This window comes from Syngnathus scovelli, chromosome 11, assembly GCF_024217435.2.
Source record: "Syngnathus scovelli strain Florida chromosome 11, RoL_Ssco_1.2, whole genome shotgun sequence".
NCBI classification, from domain to species: Eukaryota; Metazoa; Chordata; class Actinopteri; order Syngnathiformes; family Syngnathidae; genus Syngnathus; species Syngnathus scovelli.
Genome location: NC_090857.1, coordinates 661,500 through 681,473, shown reverse-complemented (window position 1 = coordinate 681,473; position 19,974 = coordinate 661,500). Strand labels below are relative to the sequence as shown.

At 43.9% G+C, this 19,974-nt stretch overlaps 4 protein-coding genes and 1 long non-coding RNA gene across 6 annotated transcripts; 3 read left to right on the top strand and 2 right to left on the bottom strand.

Annotated features, from left to right (window-relative positions):
* Positions 1–83: 83 nt before the first annotated feature.
* Positions 84–1,679, bottom strand: bloc1s1 (biogenesis of lysosomal organelles complex-1, subunit 1). The gene is made up of 4 exons (XM_049733169.1): positions 1,495–1,679; positions 1,252–1,324; positions 847–979; positions 84–515 (listed from the first exon to the last, which is right to left on the bottom strand). The coding sequence occupies exons 1-4, from the start codon at positions 1,559–1,561 to the stop codon at positions 405–407; spliced, it is 384 nt and encodes a 127-aa protein (XP_049589126.1). The 5' UTR covers positions 1,562–1,679; the 3' UTR covers positions 84–404.
* Positions 1,680–2,031: 352 nt separating this feature from the next.
* Positions 2,032–10,955, top strand: LOC125977040 (E3 ubiquitin-protein ligase Itchy). The gene is made up of 24 exons (XM_049733166.1): positions 2,032–2,178; positions 3,088–3,144; positions 3,402–3,543; positions 3,644–3,768; positions 4,275–4,406; positions 4,639–4,678; positions 4,829–5,007; positions 5,097–5,328; positions 5,434–5,529; positions 5,855–6,029; positions 6,115–6,184; positions 6,265–6,349; positions 6,702–6,830; positions 6,904–6,976; positions 7,241–7,312; positions 7,382–7,470; positions 7,542–7,701; positions 7,993–8,126; positions 8,249–8,389; positions 8,459–8,579; positions 8,659–8,763; positions 8,852–8,948; positions 9,056–9,128; positions 9,521–10,955. Exons 2-24 carry the CDS (start codon positions 3,120–3,122, stop codon positions 9,618–9,620), a joined length of 2,595 nt encoding a protein of 864 aa, XP_049589123.1. The 5' UTR covers positions 2,032–2,178; positions 3,088–3,119; the 3' UTR covers positions 9,621–10,955.
* Positions 10,956–11,095: 140 nt separating this feature from the next.
* Positions 11,096–13,027, top strand: pxmp4 (peroxisomal membrane protein 4). The gene is made up of 4 exons (XM_049733168.2): positions 11,096–11,414; positions 11,503–11,565; positions 12,097–12,295; positions 12,628–13,027. Exons 1-4 carry the CDS (start codon positions 11,302–11,304, stop codon positions 12,895–12,897), a joined length of 645 nt encoding a protein of 214 aa, XP_049589125.1. The 5' UTR covers positions 11,096–11,301; the 3' UTR covers positions 12,898–13,027.
* Positions 13,028–13,736: 709 nt separating this feature from the next.
* tgm5l (transglutaminase 5, like) lies at positions 13,737–19,938 on the top strand. The gene is made up of 13 exons (XM_049734947.1): positions 13,737–14,011; positions 14,304–14,537; positions 15,252–15,370; positions 15,448–15,576; positions 16,904–17,081; positions 17,143–17,278; positions 17,959–18,062; positions 18,133–18,372; positions 18,532–18,600; positions 18,674–18,874; positions 18,955–19,112; positions 19,179–19,315; positions 19,471–19,938. Exons 1-13 carry the CDS (start codon positions 13,837–13,839, stop codon positions 19,619–19,621), a joined length of 2,031 nt encoding a protein of 676 aa, XP_049590904.1. The 5' UTR covers positions 13,737–13,836; the 3' UTR covers positions 19,622–19,938.
* Positions 14,988–16,230, bottom strand: LOC125977905 (uncharacterized). Of its 2 annotated transcripts, none has more exons than XR_007484774.1 (3): positions 15,975–16,230; positions 15,642–15,726; positions 14,988–15,367 (listed from the first exon to the last, which is right to left on the bottom strand). It is a non-coding gene; the product is annotated as an uncharacterized lncRNA (long non-coding RNA). The 2 variants fall into 2 exon arrangements; XR_007484775.1 differs by having other exon boundaries at positions 15,642–15,723.
* Positions 19,939–19,974: the final 36 nt, after the last annotated feature.

The following is a 19,974-nucleotide window of genomic DNA, read 5'->3' as shown; positions in this document are numbered from 1 at the left end:
TCTTTCGTGAGCGTGGTGACGCTGTGACATTTTTTCATTGCTGGGTGTAGCTTCTTCCTGCTAGGAATTTGATCTTTTGATCATTGTTGGGTGAAAGACAACAACACATTTTATTTCAGGGTGGTCTTTTCTTTAGGAATAAAAAATCTAACTTGACACACATTGTATACACTGTTAATAAACATTAATACTGACATGTATGGTTCCAGAGATGAAACTGTTTTACATAAATGGGAGTGCACACGTCAACTCTACAATTAAGCTAACATCCGTGTGAGCTGACATATTTTGCACTGCTGCAAAAGTGTCATAAAGCAAGCCGCCAGGCTTCACATTTTGTGCTCCATATCATCTTTTGTTGTTTCATGGTTCTTCGTAGCATTGCTACCCGTCCGCCGAAGCATCTACGAGGGGGCTGACTGAAGCTGACCCTTGTGCACGTACTCCAGAGCTGTGGCGACGGTCCTCATGTCCATCTCAATGCTGCGGGCCCAGTTCTCCACATCACCAATTTCCTAGTTTCAAATCAAGAGTGTTGATTTCCTCCAACAGTGGCTGTAATTCGCAATCAAATCTTATACTTCCATTTGAACTTTTTGTCCACCTCCAGGGACTACAACCTTAACCCACGGGGCCCTCAGCTGCCTTTGAACTGTTAACTATAGCCGAGTTACTGGCTGGAGAACGTTAATTGCTCTTCTAACTGTGGTTATGGTGTCACCTACTATGCCAAAAGAAAAAAACTTACCATGGTTAAATGTCTTTGAGACTCAAAGGGTTACAACATAAATAAAGTCAGTTTGATTCATTATAGTCACATCTGTTAGGACATGTTATCTAACTTACCTTCAGGGCTTGATTGAAGCCCTCTACCATGCTAATCCACTGTGCAGTCTGCTTGGAAAACTGACCAGCCTGAACTTGGAGAGTTTTCACCTCGTGGTCGAGCTTGCGTTGGTTGACGTACGCCTGGGCCACGCTGCAAACAAGAAGTGCCTTGGTTAAAAAAACAAAACAAACTTTTGCCAGACCTTAATCAAGGTTGTTGTTATGGTAAAGTTGATTTAGTCACATTTACAATCGTTTTTATGCTGATTGTCTAGGTAAAGTGTAATATTATCAAGTTACATCATAAAAGAGGAAAACAAAGGGTATCTTGCGTCTTTCACCAATTACATGCTGTTGCATTTAGGCTTCTTTTTGACTGTAAGTCATAAATATGAACGCTGCAAAAAATGAAGAGGTCCTTACCCAACGTTGAGATGGTCCACCAGGGCTTCCGTAAGGCAGGTCGCCGCGTTAATGGCTTCACGTCTACGTCGTTCTGATTGAACGTAAAAAGGTTCAAACACATCACTATAAGTGACAAGGCGTTGTGGACTGTAGTGCTAAACATATTGCTCATCGCACACAAATATTCGGCGTTGACTTTTTTTTTTTGTTATGAGCATAGTGGCCAGTCGGCTCAAGATTGGTCGGGAAAGCTCTGCTCACCCTGCTGCTCCCTCCGCTCGTTTTGCTTCGCCTGGTGCTCCTTCAGCAAACGAGACAACATCTTCATTCAACTGGAAGTGTAGAAAAGTCTGCTAAAACGAATAATAAACACAGGGAAGCGTTGCAGGATGCTATCAGCTGACAGGCAAAGTGAGGAACCTCCCCCTCGAGATGACGTCACATGTGGTACTTCCGCGTACAGCCCTTCGAGAACTGCCACTATATTAGGATAGAAACGAAAATAAATTAAAGTGTGATACAATTTAAAAGACTGGGAGAGGGTAGAGCATTAAATGCGCGGTTGCGATTTTGGTTTTATTCGGCTTTTTGCAAGATGACGTCAAACCAAAACAGCCTTCAAAAGAAAATACATGACTTGTCTTTCACGATTTTGCGATTGTTGAATCTGCTTTTGACGGATAAAAAGTATAAAGTATTCACTTTACTATATTGTTTCAGCCCTTACTAACAGTTCAAACCAAACCTCCAGCGAATGAGTCGCTTTTCACTTTTGTTTTGAAATTCTTGCACCGGATAAGCTACCACGGCTATTCTTGCTAGTGATGCGAGCCTTTGGACCGTCTGCAGTGATGGCATACAGATGGCAATAATAACGTGATAATAACCCCGACACGACGTTAGGAGAAACCAGCCCCGTGTCCCTTTATCGCCTGCCCGTGTCAGGTATGCTGTGGTGCCGGTCAGAGTTCCAAATTTCCTTGACGAAAAGCCCGGAGCGCCAGCTGGGTCGACGTTAGCATAAATCCTGCATTTAATGATTGTTTAATCATCTTGAAGGGTACATTCACGGGCGTTGAAACTTTTTTTTAACATGCTGAATCAACTTTTCTCCATATTTAAACAGCTGTCATAATAATTAAAACATTTATTATTGTTATTATTATTATTATTATTATTATTATTATTATTATTGTTGACGTCGATATGCCTGTGTGTTAACTAGCTTGTTAATCTGCCAAGTAGTCAGCAGGCGTAAAGGGGCAAAATATAACACAGTTTGCTCTTAATGAATATGAGAAAAAAAGATGAGTATTGTAGCTTTAGCTCAGGGTGGGATTTTCTATTCTGCAGAAGCGACTCCCACACTCCTCGAAATAGCCAAGCTTAACCAAGCACGTCATTGCATAACCTAATGTAAAGGCAGTATTGTTTCGAGGTTCCCTTTCACACACAAGACATTCACTGGATCACACATTTTCCCATTTTGCATGTAATCATTTATTTGCTGAAAAGTTAGGATGCAAAAACAACACCCTCACCTCAGAATGAAAGCTCACACTAGTGTTTATATATTGTTACATCACTGGTGAGTCGTGTTTTTTTTCCAAATGAACTGTTCCCTTGCCAAATAGTGCTCCTCCAGCTTGCATTTGTTCTCTGTGGTAGCACCTCATCCTTTGCCACATGGCAATAAAACTGTCTGGGTAGTATAGGTTCATTTAATGTCATTTGTAACTATAAATCTTTCACTTGCAAACTATATTGCAACATTTTAAGTGCGAGCGGCGAGCATGCAAATGACTCTTTAAGTAATTTGCATCAATAACGCTGCATTTCAATCTTATGTTACAGTTCCTGGTTCTTCACAGTGTTATGGATGAACTATGAAGGCCCAATTACAAGTCACAGGTATCATATTGTGGATTTTTCTTTTTCACATTTGAAAACATTCTCAGGTTTTTTAATTACATTTTCGTGCTAAGCTTTTGTCAACAATATTCCAAGGGTCATGAATTCTTACTTTCACATAAAGATACAAATTGAAAAAGATGATTTGACAGTTGAAGATTGTGAATGCAAAAGTCGCATCTCACGACACCACTCTATGTGCCGCTTATCAGAAACTCTGCACAAATATGACTGTGATGTTTGGTACCCCTTTTCAGTGCTTTCTGCCAAACTCAAGGAAAACAAAAAGAACTGGTTCGGTCCCAGTCCGTACGTCGAGGTAGCCGTGGACGGCCAATCCAAGCGGACAGAAAAGTGCAACAATACGCATAGTCCAAAATGGAAGCAGGCTGTCACCGTGTAAGTAGTCGTCTAGCGGTTTCTTTTAACCTCGCCTATGTAGTCACTTTCTTCTTCAGACTTCATGCCTGGACTTAACTGGTCTCTGCTTTGCTGGCAGTATCGTGACACCTGTCAGCAAGCTGATATTCCGCGTGTGGAGCCACCAGACACTGAAGGCGGACATCTTGTTGGGAATGGCTACGCTGGAGATCTGTGACACCCTGAAGGCCAACGAGCTGAAATGTGAGCGCTCGCTATTAATTGGCGCATTGGAGTTGATATTTCCCCTCCAAGGTGTGAGGGATGAGCTCAGACTTATGTGAACCAGGATCTATCAAGCGTGGTTTTAGATGTTGACACAGCACACAACTTTGCCAGAGGATTTGCACACTCATTACGCAAATGGCACCTACTTTGTTTGGCAGGGGAATATTTTAGAATCCGACCTGAAAGGGGGGAAGGAAGGTAAATGGTTCCTTTTCCCCTAACTAGCCCAGTTTGTTTTTGTTTTTTATCAGGAAAATGAAAAAAGTTTGTATTTTTTATTGTATTCATTCATTTACAGTTTACACGGCACACAGTTATTGTGTTTTAAAGCAAGGCTTATCATTTCACATGTGCTAACTGTACAAGCAATCCGCACACCACCGGCCCATTCGGGAAGACATATACGTACTGTCGACCGAGCGAGCGTATCATAAGACTAAAATAATACAGTGAGGCGTGTGTTGTGTTTCGGTGGTCCTCAGTGCGCGAGGTGGTCCAGACGCTGCAGCTGTGTTCTGACAGAGATTCCCGAGATATCGTCGGCGACCTGTCTGTCTGTCTGGATGGCATGCATGTGGACCCGGAAGCCTTTTCCGCAGCAGAGAGAGACCATGGTGAAAGGATTCTCCGACCACACCACCAGCACAGTGCATTTTTCATTCATGAAAATGTGTCCGCTGCTTTGTATAGAGATTGGAGTGGAGTATAACCGTTTTATGATCGGGCTTGCAGTATTGCGTGTTCTGCCGCTCTCGTGAAGCTAAATCGACTGACCAAAATATTTGAAAAAGCTAGTAGTGTGATGGAATTCAGTTCTAAATCATGTCTCCTTTCTTTTCATTCCAGCTTCAATCCTAAACGATGGTGCCAGACCAAATGGCAACAGGTGGGGGTCAACTTTAACTGAAGCTTGGAAGATATGGTTGCTTGATTTGACACTTATCGGACCCAGTTCCACAAGCGATGGAAAATATGTATTTGACATCATGAAACAAAGAATCAACCCTCATCAAAACTTTACATCCAAATTTTGCAGGGCAAGCAGAGACGCGTCGCCCTCCAGTGACTTGGATGAGTGGGTCATCGTGCCCGACGCTCGCACTGTCAATGGCGCAAACTCCCCTTCCCGTTCTCCAGGCGGATCCGGCGGGTCTTTTCGCTCTCGATTGGCCCGGCCTTCTTCTGCGCCTGGTAGATCTGCCATCTCACCAAGTAGTACGAGAACTCCATTCAGCTTCTTTGTTCATTTCAATTTTTTAAAGGAGTAACAAGCGGCTCTAAGTGTTTACTGCTGACCTTTCCAGCTTCCTCCAGCAGCTCCTCCCCTAGCGAGATGAGCGAGGGTCCGGCAACTGACGCCTCCTCCCAGGCATCCACCAGTGGGGGTTTGGATCAGCAGGTGGATTCTGGGTCATCTGCAGCCGGAGCTATAGCCAGGCCCCCAGCGGAGAGTGGCCCCAAGCCAGCGGCCCTGGCAGCACCTTCCACAGCCGCTCCGAGAGTCTCGCCGATGAGCAGCGGGCCCTTGCCGCAAGGGTACAGACATCTGACATCTACTACTCACAAAATATGAGGGATGTTCTCCTTTTAGTTTCCCAATTAGGCGTGACATACTGACATATCTCGTGCTGTTCAGTACAGTTGGGAGCAGCGAATGACCCAGAATGGACGCATGTACTTTGTCGATCACATCGAGAAGAGAACAACCTGGGAACGGCCAGAGTCGCTGCCTACAGGGTAAGGCCGTACTCCTGCTCATGATTCAACCCAACAAATTGGCCATACTAAAATAAAATAAGAGGATTTGTCCCCGCAGCACCTAAATTCACCATGATGCAAGAGAAAGAGTCCACAGAGTAGTCAGTCATAATAGTGATCAGAGTACTCATTTGCAAACGATGCAGTCTACTCTATTTAAACTTGTCACACATGTTGAAAAGGCGCACTTATGAACACTGCATGGAAAACGTGAACTTGAAGAGATCGCTTCCACTGCTCAATGAAGATGCCATGCCAGCGTATTGGACTTGTAGCAGTTTGATTCAAGCAAACGTGCGCACAGGTGGGAGCGCAGGGTAGATCCCATGGGCCGCGTCTACTTTGTCGACCACATCACCAGGACCACCACTTGGCAGCGCCCCACGCAGGAGTCTGTACGCAACTACGAGGAGTGGCAGCATCAACGCAGTCAGCTGCAGGGAGCCATGCAGCAGTTCAACCAGAGGTTCATCTACGGGGTAAGAAGGAGAGCGCCCTTTACCATCAAAAGCCCCATTTCAAGGAGTTGTGATATTAAAGGTGCCCCCCCCCCCCCCCTTTCAGATTCAGGACCAGTTGGCGGCCACCTCTAACAAAGAGTTTGATCCACTGGGTCCTCTTCCACGTGGCTGGGGTAAATACCACCCATTTCTTATAGCGCTAGTTTTGTTAGAAAATCACTTCGAATACATTTTCTCCTCCCTGTGATCACAGAAAAGAGAACGGACACAAATGGCAGGGTGTATTTTGTCCATCACCCGACCCGAACGACCCAATGGGAAGACCCCAGGACACAAGGGTGGGTGTGCATGATGTGAGCATAGGGATGTGGCCGAACTGTGTGCAGGGATTGGGAGATGCTTTGAATGTCGGCTCACCAGTTTTGCTGCGATGCAATATTGGAACCACGGGTAAATGGTATGGCATCATGGCAAAAGTTCCAGCCAAAGAAAAGTCCAAAGTAACTTTCATTCGTAGCATAAAATGGATAGTATATAGCGTTATACAGTCCTTCTTACCTATATGTATGTATGCGGCGTCCTCACTTCCAGCAATACAGTGGCGACATAACAGGAATTTGCACATGAAATATTCCGTAGCACTTAATCCTATTCAGTGATATTTGAAATGTTGTTTTGATGCTTTTTCAGGCTGCTGAATGATAAGCCTTTGCCTGAGGGCTGGGAGATGAGGTTCACCGTGGACGGCATCCCCTACTTTGTGGATCACAACCGGCGAACCACCACCTACATTGACCCTCGCACGGGCAAATCCTCGCTGTGAGTTGTCGCTTAAGGAGTCATACATAGATGCCTTTCTCGGGCTCAAATTGTTGCTGTTGTTTTTGAACAGTGAAAACGGACCGCAGATTACCTACGTCAGGGATTTCAAAGCCAAAGTGCAATACTTCAGGTTCTGGTGTCAGGTAAGAGAGGCAGATTTGATTTGATTTGCATTGGAATTGAAAGTCATTTGGCAAGGCAGCTTTATTTACGCAAAGGGCAGCGCGATATTCTTCTCGAAAAAAAACACACAGCATCTCAAGTCAGAAACCTTATTTGCTGAGTTGATGAAACAAAAAGGGAGTTTTAGAGTTCCTTCTATCAAATCCTGTCATGACGAGTGAATTATCCCAGGGTGATTTGAAGTTATGTATCATTTTTATTTTTGTATTCCTATTCCCACACAGCAACTGTCAATGCCTCAGTACATTAAGATTTCTGTGTCCAGGAAAACCTTGTTTGAGGACTCATTCCAACAGGTAATGAAAGCAAAGCAAAGCAAACCTCCATGACTTCTTGTAATCATGATTGGACTGTTTCTTCCAAAGATCATGAGCTTCCACCCTCAAGATCTGAGACGGAGACTGTATATCATTTTTCCTGGGGAGGAAGGTTTGGACTATGGCGGTGTAGCCAGGTAATGATATGAATTTTCGTCTTGGTGTAGCGCATTGCTTACTTTCTGTTGTATCCATTCTTGCCTTGCAGGGAATGGTTTTTCTTGCTCTCTCATGAAGTGCTCAACCCCATGTACTGCCTTTTCGAGTACGCCGGCAAGGATAACTACTGTCTGCAAATCAACCCCGCCTCCTACATCAACCCGGACCACCTCAAGTACTTCAAGTTCATCGGGCGCTTGATCGCCATGGTAACTGCAGCTCAGTGTCCTGTCTGTTACTCTGAAGCAGGGACAGGCAGCAATTGACAAAAGGAAGAAAAAAAGAACAGCAATTTGGGATACGTATATTGGCACAGATTATAGATCATAGATAGACAACCATTTGTTTTTCACTCCTGTGGCAACTTTGTAGTCGTCAGTGGACCTATCACACATGTTTTTGAATCTTGGAGAACTCAGTCCAAACTGAAACTGCTTTTTTGAACAAGTCCAAATGATTTCTAAGCTCACTTTCCTCCTGCGCGTTGTCTTTCATCTCAGGCTTTGTTCCATGGCAAGTTCATCGACACGGGTTTCTCGTTGCCCTTCTACAAGCGCATCCTGAACAAGCCTCTGGCCCTCAAAGACTTGGAGTCTGTGGATCCCGAGTTTTACAACTCTCTGATATGGATCAAGTAGGTTGGAGTCTTTAACTTTGAATACTTGACAGCTGATGGAAGACCGTCTTGGTTTAGTTTACATCGTTGGATTTTGTTGGAATATGCTAGCTAATGTTAGGAACTGCGGCCTTTCTAAGGGATAACAACATAGAAGAGTGCGGTCTGGAGATGTTCTTCTCCGTCGACAAAGAGATCCTGGGAGAGGTGACCACGCACGAGCTCAAACCGGATGGTGGCAACGTTCAAGTGACTGAGGAAAACAAGGAGGAGTACATCAGGTGCCATTTTCTCACTGCAAACACACTGATTGGCGGGCAGCACACCCTTACCTCATGCGCTGATGTCAGGTTGGTGGCCGAGTGGAGGCTGTCCAGAGGTGTGGAGGAGCAGACCCAGGCCTTCTTTGAGGGCTTCAACGAAGTTCTGCCGCAGCAGTACCTTCAATACTTTGACGCTAAGGAACTAGAGGTACTTGTGAATCTCGCCGCGGTCGAGGGCTAACGAAATCCCGCAAGGTCTTGCTCACTTGCTTGCTTGCTCTCTTTAGGTGATGCTGTGTGGCATGCAGGAGATTGACCTGGTGGACTGGCAGAGGAACACCATCTACAAGAATTACGCTCGGACAAGCAAGCAAATATGTTGGTTCTGGCAGGTCGGTTGTGTGCTCAGCTAAAATTTGACTGGACGTGTTTGTATCAGCAGACAAACCCTTGAACACACAACAACGTGTCTGTTTGCAGTTTGCAAAGGAGATGGACAATGAGAAGAGGATGCGACTGCTGCAGTTTGTAACGGGAACATGTCGCCTTCCCCTCGGCGGCTTTGCTGACCTCATGGGTACTTGGTCACAATTTCCTTGTTAATCACACCGTCATTTGCTTTGCTTCATTGACATTTCCCCCCCTAATTCTTTTTTTCTTTAATGAATGAATAAATAAATGAAGGAAGCAACGGCCCGCAGAAGTTCTGCATTGAAAAGGTGGGAAAAGAGAACTGGCTTCCGCGAAGCCACACATGGTACGTCCAGTTTACTTCTTATTTACATCCTGATCATTTGGCAAAGTTTTAGGGTCCCCCCCCCCCACCACCACCACCATTTCCGATCAAAATCAGATAAATGATTATGATGACTGATTGTGACCTGGGGCATTCTAACTTTTTACCCCTCTCCCCCGGCCAGCTCACATTAAAAAAACACTTTGAATATTAAGAATCATAATGTACATAGCTTGTTTTAGCTGGGTTTCAATACTCTGTGATAAACCCCCAAAAAGTAGTAATGGGCCATTCTTCGTCCTTCTTAGTTAAAAGTACATAATGAGTCCTCATGAATCACAGCCACTAGGGGACTTTTTTTTTAATTCCAACGACCATTTCAGTTACTTTTGTCTCTCTATTGTTCTGCCAAGCTTTAATCGTCTGGACTTGCCTCCGTACAAGAGCTACGAGCAACTTAAGGAGAAGCTCATGCTCGCCATCGAAGAGACTGAAGGTTTCGGGCAGGAGTAACCACAGCACGCTGCACCTTTCTCCTTGCGTCTCTCCAGCCAGCCAGCACCTGCTTTTATCGCCACGTCACATCGAGCGTATGCAATCACATCTGCTTCAAGAGCTCTTTGAGACCTTGTCCATCTCCTCTCTGCATCTAATCTGAAATCACAACCTGTGCACGTGTGAAATAGACTCTGCACTCAGATTTGAAATCCAGATGATATTTGGTTTCTTCTTTCAAAAGTGTTGTGACTGGACTGACTGAGATGCAGCACGCACGCACGCACGCACGCACGCACGCACGCACGCACACTTCCTTTCTTCACCATTTTCCTAAAGTGTCACTTTTAAGTTGCTCACTTTCTTGAACGTAGTTTGCACGTGAATTGTGAGTGGCAAAGGCCGTGTGATTGTCCCAGAGAAGAGATCTTGTATTTTTTTAAAGTGCAGTAGTTTTGTAACTCTACCAACAATTGTTTCTGATCACTTTACGGGATATGTTTCCACTTACTTAGTGCGCACTTCACTCTCCAACATGTTGCATATATTTGTAGTTTTCATTTCATAGGACCAAACTTCCCTAAAATAAGGGACACTTCCAATGTAATGTAAATACGTTGGACCTTGGGGAGGATCTTTTGTAATCTGTGGTTGAATAACAAATAATTGGTTGAAACAAATTGTTACTGATGAAGTGGGAACAATCCTGTGTGTTGCAATTTGTAAAATAATCTTCTATTCCCACTGAGTGGTAGCAAAGTCTTGTGTCTACAAAATGATCTTCGGTAGATAAGAAGCGGAACCATGAGTATTTAATGTGTTAAGTGACTAATGGAATTGAAATGCACTCCTTTAAATACACGTATTCACACAAGTAGTGATTCTCTTTGTGATTGGTGCCTGGAAGTGAAACGGATGGCCCTAGTTTTATAGGGCGTCAGTCAGGTATGATCATTATTGAGGCTTTATTTCCCCTTTGAGGATCAATCTGACACGCAAGTCTTATCTAGTCTTATTTAGAATAAGGAAGGAGGGGGAAAAGACATTATAATTTACCTATACATTCCCAAAACTTCAACTTTACAAATGGTCACTGTGTGTGATGCTTGATTTTGTCGTGGCCGTAATATTAGGGAGGCCTGTGCGGCTTTTATGAGATATTTTGCCTACCATCAGGTAAATGATAGTAGCAATGACCTTCGTATGGTGGGATGTATTTCTACAGTACACCACTACAAACACTGTTCCACTCTGCTGACATCAATCAAAAGGTGTCATTTGAAATTGATGTGTACTTTGTTGTGGCTGCTAAGTTTGAACTCACTCATTAAAATAATTTGACAAACCTCTAAATTGGTATGATTAGCTGTGATCACTCAAACTGTTGCATCTCAATCAAATGATTTTATGATCCACTTCATATTTATCCACGTAGACGGGGCATTGTGTGACGAAGATGGAACAACTTTAGGCTGTAACTCCGAATGATGTAACTATATATTACTAAAGAAAACAAATTTCTTTTCACAGTCACATTTGACATTACTATTAATTACCATTATGACCGCGTCAGCGTGTTACGGGATTTTTGTTTTGTTTTGTTTTGTTTCACGACGGCATCATTTGAGAGTGACGCTCTTTATTGTACTTGTGCAACCTGAATTGATGTCCCCCCAACAAGACTTGTCAATAAAGAGTCATGGCGGTGTCAGAAATGCTTAAAACTTTACTCTATACCGTCAATCACCTTTTACAGCAAGAAAAATACAAAGCAGCTCTGGCTATTCTCAAAGGCTTCCGAAATGGTGCCGTGTGAGTTTGTACCTCAAACTACTTGAGTACTGCTCGGTCAAGTTATGTCATAGTTGTTGTTAATTTGTCTCCAATTTGTGTGTCCCAGATATGGAGCTAAAATCAGAGCACCACATGCATTTGTCATGACTTTTTTATTCCGGAGTGGAAGGTAAGCAGTTATTTGACTGATCCAGCCAGTTGTGCATAATCAAGGTGTACACTGAATGAATCACCATTTATTACTACAGCTATTTATTCATCAAGAGTATTGCTTTGCATAAATGCACATATAAAATCATTATGAAATGTATTGGTCCACGTCCTAATAATCACTGACTTCAGGTGTTTGCTATAGAGTCAAAAGAATTCAAGCATCCCATGGAAAAGGAAAGTGGATCTTTAGCTTCAGCAGCAACCAAAGTCACTTGATGAACTGAAAATAGTGTGGCTGTTTAATGTTGCCATTTCCAGCTACATATTCACAAAGTGGTACAATGGAGTTAATTGAGTAAAAGTTGAACATTGAAACGGGGCACTAAATCGATATTTAATCCCCATGTCAGGCATGCAGCTCTTATTTTGGTTTTAGTATGCACATCTGTTGGTTCCAATTCAAAAGTTTTTTCTTGCTTTTCTCTCTTTTTTCTTCTTTCCATAAGTCCAAGTGATTGTTTTTCTGTTGCTTTCTCTCCTTCAACAGTTTGGCGGAGAAATTCCGAGCCATTTTGAAGGCCACCTACACGCACTCGCGCAACCTGGCCTACTTTGTGTTCACGTACAAGGGACTGCAGGCCTTGCAGCAGAAATTCCAGGGCCGCAGTTTGCAGTCTCACTCCTTCCTGGCCGCATGCGTCGGAGGATGGTTGGTGTTTGGTGACAACAACAACATCAACAGTCAGGTATGACTGGCCTTTTGTCATTCCTCTTGATTTCTTCTCAAAGTATAGAATTTGGACACAATCTGTCCCCGGATCCAGTTAATCAGTCTGATCCAGCCATCAAAACGCCTTTATTAACTATTTTTATCAGGTGATGTCTGAACGAAGTAAACTACCCACACTTGGCTTTATAATTCTAGAATACCTACCCACCCACGCCTAACCCTGTCATAAATCAAAAACTATGTCAACCCAGAATATACAGGGTAAAATAAGGAAAAAAAGCCAACTCATGTATTTAAGATCACACAAACCCCAAGAGATTTGCTCCGTCCGGTCTGCTGTGGTTCCAGATCAACATGTACTTGCTGTCCCGAATCCTGTTCGCCCTTTCGCGTCTGGCCGTGGAAAAAGGAGTGATCCCGCAGCCTAAACGAGACCCCTTCCCGCTTTTTGCCACCCTGGTGTGGGGGGTGGTCTTGTGGCTTTTCGAGTACCACCCGCACACCTTGCAGCCGTCGCTGCAGTCATCTATGAACTACCTCTACCACGACAGCAACGTGTGGCACGACATCTCGGATTTTTTGATCTACAACAAGTCCAGGACAGCCGTTCCAAAGTGAACATTTTACGTGACTTGTCTTGAAGAAGAAGACGCAGGACATGATGCTGTGCCATTTATGAATTGAAGGTGTATATAATTGATGTGATACGTATGAATCGGCCACACGAATAAAAGACTGGTTGCACTAAGCCTTTGGTTGCCTGTTGGCTTTCTCCAAAGCAGCACTTCTGTGTACCATCTAAACATCAAAGGTAGTGAGATGACTGTTTTGTCCAGTTCAGTAGTTTGAGGCAAAAAGTCAAACTTCACACACAATTATTATACATGGATTTGCATATTTGGTAAAGTGCAGAAACAAGACAAAGTCAAAAAAGGATTGTAATTTAAAAAAATACTACATACAGTACCACATGCTATGTGCGTTCAACACAACTACAGTATGTATTACAAAATGTCAAAGCAAAATTGTATTTACTAACAAAAATAGGAAAAATTGTGTTTCAAAGTTGAAACACTTTTTCCCAATCCAAAACTGCATCCTAAATACATATGGTTGTACAGAAAAGTAAGTGATTGCGCAAAATAAAAGGGTGTGGGTTTGATTAGTTCTGATGAATTGGTGGCAGAGCTTGAGAAAGCGCGTGGGACGCTAAAGCAGCTGGAAAATCTTGTTTGTTGTCGTCATAAATTATTCACAGAAAATATGGCAAAGTTGGGTGAGTGAGATTAGTCACACATGCCAGTGAGTGGTTGATGTTGCCCTCCAGGTATTTAGAGGTGTGTGCGCCGGCTTGTTACAGTCTATGTTTTCATTGGAAACGACGGTTACACACAATGTGTTCCAATTTGGACTAAATGGAATGCTGTCTGTGGGTGTGACAAAGGCATTTATAGCTCACGTCAAGTGTTTGGCGGAGAGACGAACGTCAGATTATCTCTTAGTCTGTCTTCTGTAAACACTGTAAACAGTCGTCTGTGTCTACCTGCAGATTTGGACATGAAACAAGTTGACTTGGAAATTGAGGAGAACCTGGAACGCCACCGGACGGCCGGCTTCTGCCACTCCAAAGCTCTGGTACTCCGAAGGGGCTCGCCGTTCAGAGTCAGCCTGCCTATGAATGATTGCCCTTTTAACTCCCGCACCGACACGCTGAGGATCAAAGTCATGCTTGGTAGGTCTGTCTGTCCGTCTCTGTCTGTCTGCCATCCATCTATCCATCCGTCCATCCATCCGTCCATCCATCCGTCCGTCCATCCATCCATCCATCCATCCATCCATCCATCCATCCATCCATCCATCCTCGCCTTCAGCGTTTTATTTGAATGAGGCAAAAATAAAAAACGTCTCATATTGCATGGCACTTAAATATATGTGCATGCATTGAAGTATTTACTATGTGTCGAAAAACGCTATGCAATCCATTGTTACTATTTTTGAAACCAATATTGACTTTCTCTCCTCAGGCCGCCTGTATGTGACCATGCCCGTCACTCTGTCTAGCAACATTTCTTCATCTCGTTGGGTGGCCTTTATGGACCCCGAGAGCCTGGACGTGAGCAACCCATCGGTGTTCATCTGCGCCCCTGCCTCGGCCTCGGTGGGCTGCTACACTTTCAAAGTGTTGGGGTTTGCCCAAAAAAAGTTGAAGTTTTGCGCTTTGGGCAAATTCATTCTGCTCTGCAACCCCTGGTGTCGTGGTGAGTCACACTTGCGATTTCATTTGGCTCATAATACTACGATTGTCAATAAACAAATACGGTAGATACATTAGACAGAGCAAAGCTGTAATTGAATCAGAATATAAGTTTGGGCACATCATCCGTTGTCTATTTGACGTAATGTACTGTTTTTACAAGCAGCCCTAACATTTGAAAATGTGCTACTAATCTATATCGTCAGAATAAGTATCAGCCAATCTCACTCATCTATGATGGGTATCAGAATCGGCAGAAGAATCACACCCCTACTGTTAATTTACACGAGTAAGATAAAGTCTTAGACACACCATTATCATGACGCTAAAACATGCTAATTGTTGATTTGATTTATTTTTTTATTGTACAGCTGAATATTTTTTCAATAAATAGCATCATAGTTCTTTTTTAATTGTAATGTACAAGACTCTCAGAAAATTAGAATATTGTGACAAACTTCTTTATTTTCTGTAATGCAATTAAAAAACGAAAATGTCATACATTCTGGATTCATTACAAATCAACTGAAATATTGCTAGCCTGATTATGGCTTACAGCTTAAGAAAACTTTCTGAAACTTAAAAGAACTTTATCACAATATTCTCATTTTCTGAGACAGTCCTGTATGTATGAATACCTATGGATCGTTTTTCACAAAGCACATCAAATCAATGACTAAGTTTATATAAATAAATAAATATTTCCCCATCTTCCCAGCTGACAGCGTCTACATTCCCTTCGAGGACCAGAGGGAGGAATACGTCCAGAATGACTCAAGTCTGCTCTTCATGGGGACAGCTACCAACGTCGAGTCCAGACCCTGGTCCATGGACCTGGTATGAGGACAAAAAAGTGGACTCGTGACGTCACGCGTTTATGGGCCAAATGTCAGTCTTTGTCTTTCTTTGTGCAGTTTGAGCCAGATGTTCTGGAAGCGTGTCTCAACATGCTCAATATCAGCCCTCAGCACCAACGCAATAAGAGGACGGATTACCTGTACCGCAACAACCCAGTCTACATCAGCCGAGTAGTTTCAGCCATGGTGAGCAAACAATGAATCATCCGGCGACACCCCCGCCGACCGGGTATGCCCTTTCACTCACTCACCTAGAGTGACGACACCACTCTAGCCCATTAAGCGGGAACACCGTGCCGTCTGCTTGAGATCAACAATGTGTGCTGGAGAAACCTGCTGAGCAAAAAAAAAAATAATAATAATAATAATAATTCAACTCATTTAAATGCATGCCAGGAAGTGAAGCGGCAGGCACAAAGCAAAAAGAAATAGATGCACAATGTCTTTCAGGATAGGAACTCCTGAAAATAAGGTTAAGCGTTCATGAGAAACTTTAGGGAGAAAGGAGAACAATGAAGAAAAACATCTTCAAACCTGCTGACTTCAGCAATGTTATATACGTACATATAGATCAAATATAAAACCTGTCATGAAGGGAATAGAGCTGGGCGACCAAATGCAGCTTGGACCAGCTTGGTTATTGAGGGAACTCAAAATACAGACTATAAGAAGCTCGACTACGGACGAGAAGAACTGAACAGAAGGACAAGTTAAAGACAAGAAAGACGACGACACACGAGATGAGAACAATCCGACAGAGTGACACGCAGACAGGACTTAAGTAGGCGACAGGTAACGAGCGAGAGAGAGAGAGGCAGGTGACTGTGATTAGCACATTGATTGAGAGTAGACACAGGAAGGGAGGGGAGGGGAGGGGCGACACCAACAGAAACCAAAACCACCATACAGAGGGTAGAAAAAATCAATTATTGAAAATGTGACGTTAGGGTAGGTGCAGCAGCTAGAAAAAAACAACAATTCTCTTTTTAATGTATCATGAGTTCATTGATGATGAATGACTGGATGAATGAATGAACGAACCAATGAAAGAATGAATTTCGGAGTAGCAGAACAAAAATCCAGAAGAAAAGATGTGACAAATAAAGGGAAAGTAATCCTGTTTCAACACTAGGGGATGCGCAGCAGCTATGGGAAAAGAAAGAACATGTTTAAACCTGCTCAGCTAACGTCAGCGATCTTAAAAAAAGTGTATTTTAGAAAACTCGTGACAATAAGAAGGAGGAGGAATTACAAAGGCCAGCTGGAATAAAAGCTGCAAATCAAATTGACTTCCTACATGCTTCGAGTGCGTCATTTGCTTCTCCCCGACCTTCCTTCCTTCCTTCCTTCCTTCCTTCCTTCCTTCCTTCCTTCCTTCCTTCCTTCCTTCCTTCCTTCCTTCCTTCCTTCCTTCCTTCCTTCCTTCCTTCCTTCCTTCCTTCCTTCCTTCCTTCCTTCCTCCCTTCCTTCCTTCCTTCCTTCCTCAACCGTCTTTGACCTTTCATCAACTCAGATCAACTGCGAGGATGACCGCGGTGTGCTGAAAGGCAACTGGTCAGGCGACTTCAGCGGCGGGGTACACGCGTCCAAGTGGACAGGTAGCGGAGACATCCTGAGGACCTGGGCTCAGTCCGGGTACCGACCCGTCAAGTACGGCCAGTGCTGGGTGTTCGCCGCCGTCATGTGCACAGGTGATTATTTCCTCACGCCGTCCGTGATGCAACTTTTTTCACGGCCACGTTATCGTTTCAGTCATGCGCGTCCTCGGAATTCCTTGCCGCGTCGTCACCAACTTCAACTCGGCTCACGATACCAATGGCGACCTGGTTATCGAGGAGTTCTACAGCGAGACGGGAAAGAAGCTGAAGAGCACCAAAGACTCAATCTGGTCAGTAAGATTTGCAGCACCACTGATGGATGAGCCTTTTCCTTCTGCATTTGTCATCAACAACATAATTAAGGCCTGCTAGGATCATGCAAACGATCGATCCCACAGAGCAAAACATGGAAAGCAGCACTATCATTTCAAGCTTTACTCAAATCCGGTTGTCGTTGCTTGCTTTTTAGAAAGTCGAATCCCAAAGAGTGGGTTTGACTACGAGAAATCAATGTTGTAGCTATTACGATCGATCAGTTTATTGGTGAATGTTTTCATGGAAAAAGTACATTTACATGTGGCTGTATGTTGAAATCGATCTTTTATTGGCTTTTATAGCTTTCGAATGACAGGCTTACTTGCACTTAATCTATTGTATTGATGTATTTTAATGGACAGAATGGGGGAAATTGTTCAATAACTCAGTGGACCTTTTGGTGTGATGCGACTGTTAACTTACTCTGTGTTCTTGTCTCCCATGTTTTGTTTGTCTTTTTTCATCCAGGCAATATCTGAAAAGATTATAATGAAGTAAATATCTAGCGCTTGGTTTTAAAGACTATATTTATACACATGCTTGTGAATTATTTCCACAATCATTCACTTCCACAATTGATCAGACACATTGCATGCCTTAAACAAAGGACTCGCTAACCTTATCGACATACTGACGTTGAGCAATCCTCAAACAGGAACTTTCACGTGTGGGTGGAGTGCTGGATGACTCGACGGGATTTGGGCGGCGACATGGACGGCTGGCAGGCTCTGGACCCCACCCCGCAGTACAGGAGCAGAGGTGAGCAAAAGAGCACAGACTCCAAGCCCTAACCTCCCACAAGCAAGACGAGCATGTCTCTTTTGATCAGGCGTGTTCTGCTGCGGCCCGGCTCCCGTCAAGGCCATCAAGGAGCGCCGTGTGGATCTCTTCTACGACATCCCTTTCGTTTACGCCGAGGTGAACGCCGACGTCCACACGTGCGTGGTGAGCCAGGGTCGCGTGCTGAGCCGCAGCGTGGACACGGAGCGAGTGGGGCCGCTCATCTGTACCAAAGCCGTGGGTTACCCCAGGCTGCACGACCTCACCCCGGAATATAAAAACGTCAAAAGTAAGATCCAGATCCTCATCCTTGATCTGCCAAGCTACGTCTGATTTTGGTAGCGAGCATTTCATCCGCAGGAAATCAATATATTCCGGATTTGGATCTTTTGTGGATTTGAAGAGCTTTATTGCATATTAAACAGCTTTTTTCCTCCTCCCCAAACAGGCCCCTATTCAACACTCTCATCAAACAGTTCCTGCCGCTCAGAGAGCTCCACGCTGAGGCGAGGCACAGGTAAGAAGAACCGTCACCCAAATCAAGTCTCCAATTGCCAAACGCCGACTTTGCTTCGTCTTCCTTCTAACAGGCAAGCTGGTTGCCATCCTGACCCTGGATAAAACTCCCGTGGCTGGTGCGGTCATCCACATTACCCTGAAGGTCATCAACAGGCAGCCCGTGGCCAAAATGCTCAAGGTCCACATCAACGCGGCGATCAAAGAATACAACAACAGCCCTGCAGACACTTTCTGGGAAAACCAGAGTGTGGTACACTTGGGCCCCCTGGAAGGTAGGTAGGCCACACACTTCTTGAATCATTTCGACACTGGCTTGATCATTCATGGTGAACGTCTGTGTGTGTGTGTCCAGTGAAGGTCCTTAAGCAGCAAATTCTTCCGGACCGATACGAGGACGCGGTGGGGGACGACCTGGTCAACCTGGCGGCCGTGTTGGAGGACATGGCCACTCACGAGCGCCTGCTGGCCTTCGAGGAGTTCAACGTGGCCACTCCAGAGCTCATCATTCAGGTACACGCACGCACACAATTTGTATTTAATAAATGAATCCATCTTTAATGCTGCTTCTTGTTTCAGGTTGAGCATGAAGACAACTTGGTGCTGCACCAGGAGCAGATTGCCAACGTGACCTTTACTAACCCGTTCTCGCATCCCGTAAGCGGAGTGCTGAGTGTGTCCGGCGCCAGCCTCATCCAAGGCCACGCCAACTTCAGGTGATTTGACATTTTCACGTGAAGTTCTTGATGGGGCAAGTGAAGCGGCACAAAATGATACTTTCTTTTATGATGGCCGCGAGTTTCAATCCAATTTAAAGTCAACACGACATGATTGATATACTATTTCAAGAGATCTTTTTCTTGTTTTTCAGAATGTTCACGCTGCGTCCAGGCGGAAGTGGAAAGCAACGCATCGCCTTTGTCCCCAGCATGACGGGAACTAAGATGCTTCAGGCTTTGCTGACCCTCTCCAACAAGTCCACCATCAGAGGATTCAAGATGATCTCCATCCGCCCTCTTTGAATCGACATGCTTTTTGATTTACCGCCAAATGTGAATGCAGCCGTTGTACACTCGCAAAATTGCAAGCTAGCCTTTTTTAAACTGACAACTTATGACATCAAGATATGTGTCTTACTTCACTATTTTGTGCATTTAATAATTTATGACCCGGTATGGAAATCCAATTAATTGTTTTAATTTCTGTTATTTATTCAGTCTCAAAACCTTTTTCATGACTCAAATTTAATTACAGGTAGAAATCATGAATGTTTCCTTTACTGCTATTTTTGTATCTTATTGTTATAAAAAGTCATTAAAAGACATCCTAATTTTGAAAATGTATTATCAATATTATTGGACTGTATAAAGTTGTC

What these genes read in the sequence shown, in the direction of transcription:
- bloc1s1 (XM_049733169.1), bottom strand. Translation starts at nt 1,561, where the DNA reads ATGAAGATGTTGTCTCGTTTGCTGAAGGAGCACCAGGCGAAGCAAAAC. An exon ending in GTGGACCATCTCAACGTTGG is followed by an intron (nt 980 to 1,251) that starts GTAAGGACCTCT and finishes TCTTGTTTGCAG; the next exon opens with CGTGGCCCAGGCGTACGTCA. An exon ending in GCTTCAATCAAGCCCTGAAG is followed by an intron (nt 516 to 846) that starts GTAAGTTAGATA and finishes ATTTGAAACTAG; the next exon opens with GAAATTGGTGATGTGGAGAA.
- LOC125977040 (XM_049733166.1), top strand. Translation starts at nt 3,120, where the DNA reads ATGAAGGCCCAATTACAAGTCACAG. An exon ending in ATCTGCCATCTCACCAAGTA is followed by an intron (nt 5,008 to 5,096) that starts GTACGAGAACTC and finishes TGACCTTTCCAG; the next exon opens with CTTCCTCCAGCAGCTCCTCC. An exon ending in TCGGGCGCTTGATCGCCATG is followed by an intron (nt 7,702 to 7,992) that starts GTAACTGCAGCT and finishes CTTTCATCTCAG; the next exon opens with GCTTTGTTCCATGGCAAGTT.
- pxmp4 (XM_049733168.2), top strand. Translation starts at nt 11,302, where the DNA reads ATGGCGGTGTCAGAAATGCTTAAAACTTTACTCTATACCGTCAATCAC. An exon ending in GGCTTCCGAAATGGTGCCGT is followed by an intron (nt 11,415 to 11,502) that starts GTGAGTTTGTAC and finishes TGTGTGTCCCAG; the next exon opens with ATATGGAGCTAAAATCAGAG. An exon ending in TTTTTATTCCGGAGTGGAAG is followed by an intron (nt 11,566 to 12,096) that starts GTAAGCAGTTAT and finishes CTCCTTCAACAG; the next exon opens with TTTGGCGGAGAAATTCCGAG.
- tgm5l (XM_049734947.1), top strand. Translation starts at nt 13,837, where the DNA reads ATGAAACAAGTTGACTTGGAAATTGAGGAGAACCTGGAACGCCACCGG. An exon ending in CCCGCAGTACAGGAGCAGAG is followed by an intron (nt 18,063 to 18,132) that starts GTGAGCAAAAGA and finishes TCTTTTGATCAG; the next exon opens with GCGTGTTCTGCTGCGGCCCG. An exon ending in CACGCTGAGGCGAGGCACAG is followed by an intron (nt 18,601 to 18,673) that starts GTAAGAAGAACC and finishes TCCTTCTAACAG; the next exon opens with GCAAGCTGGTTGCCATCCTG.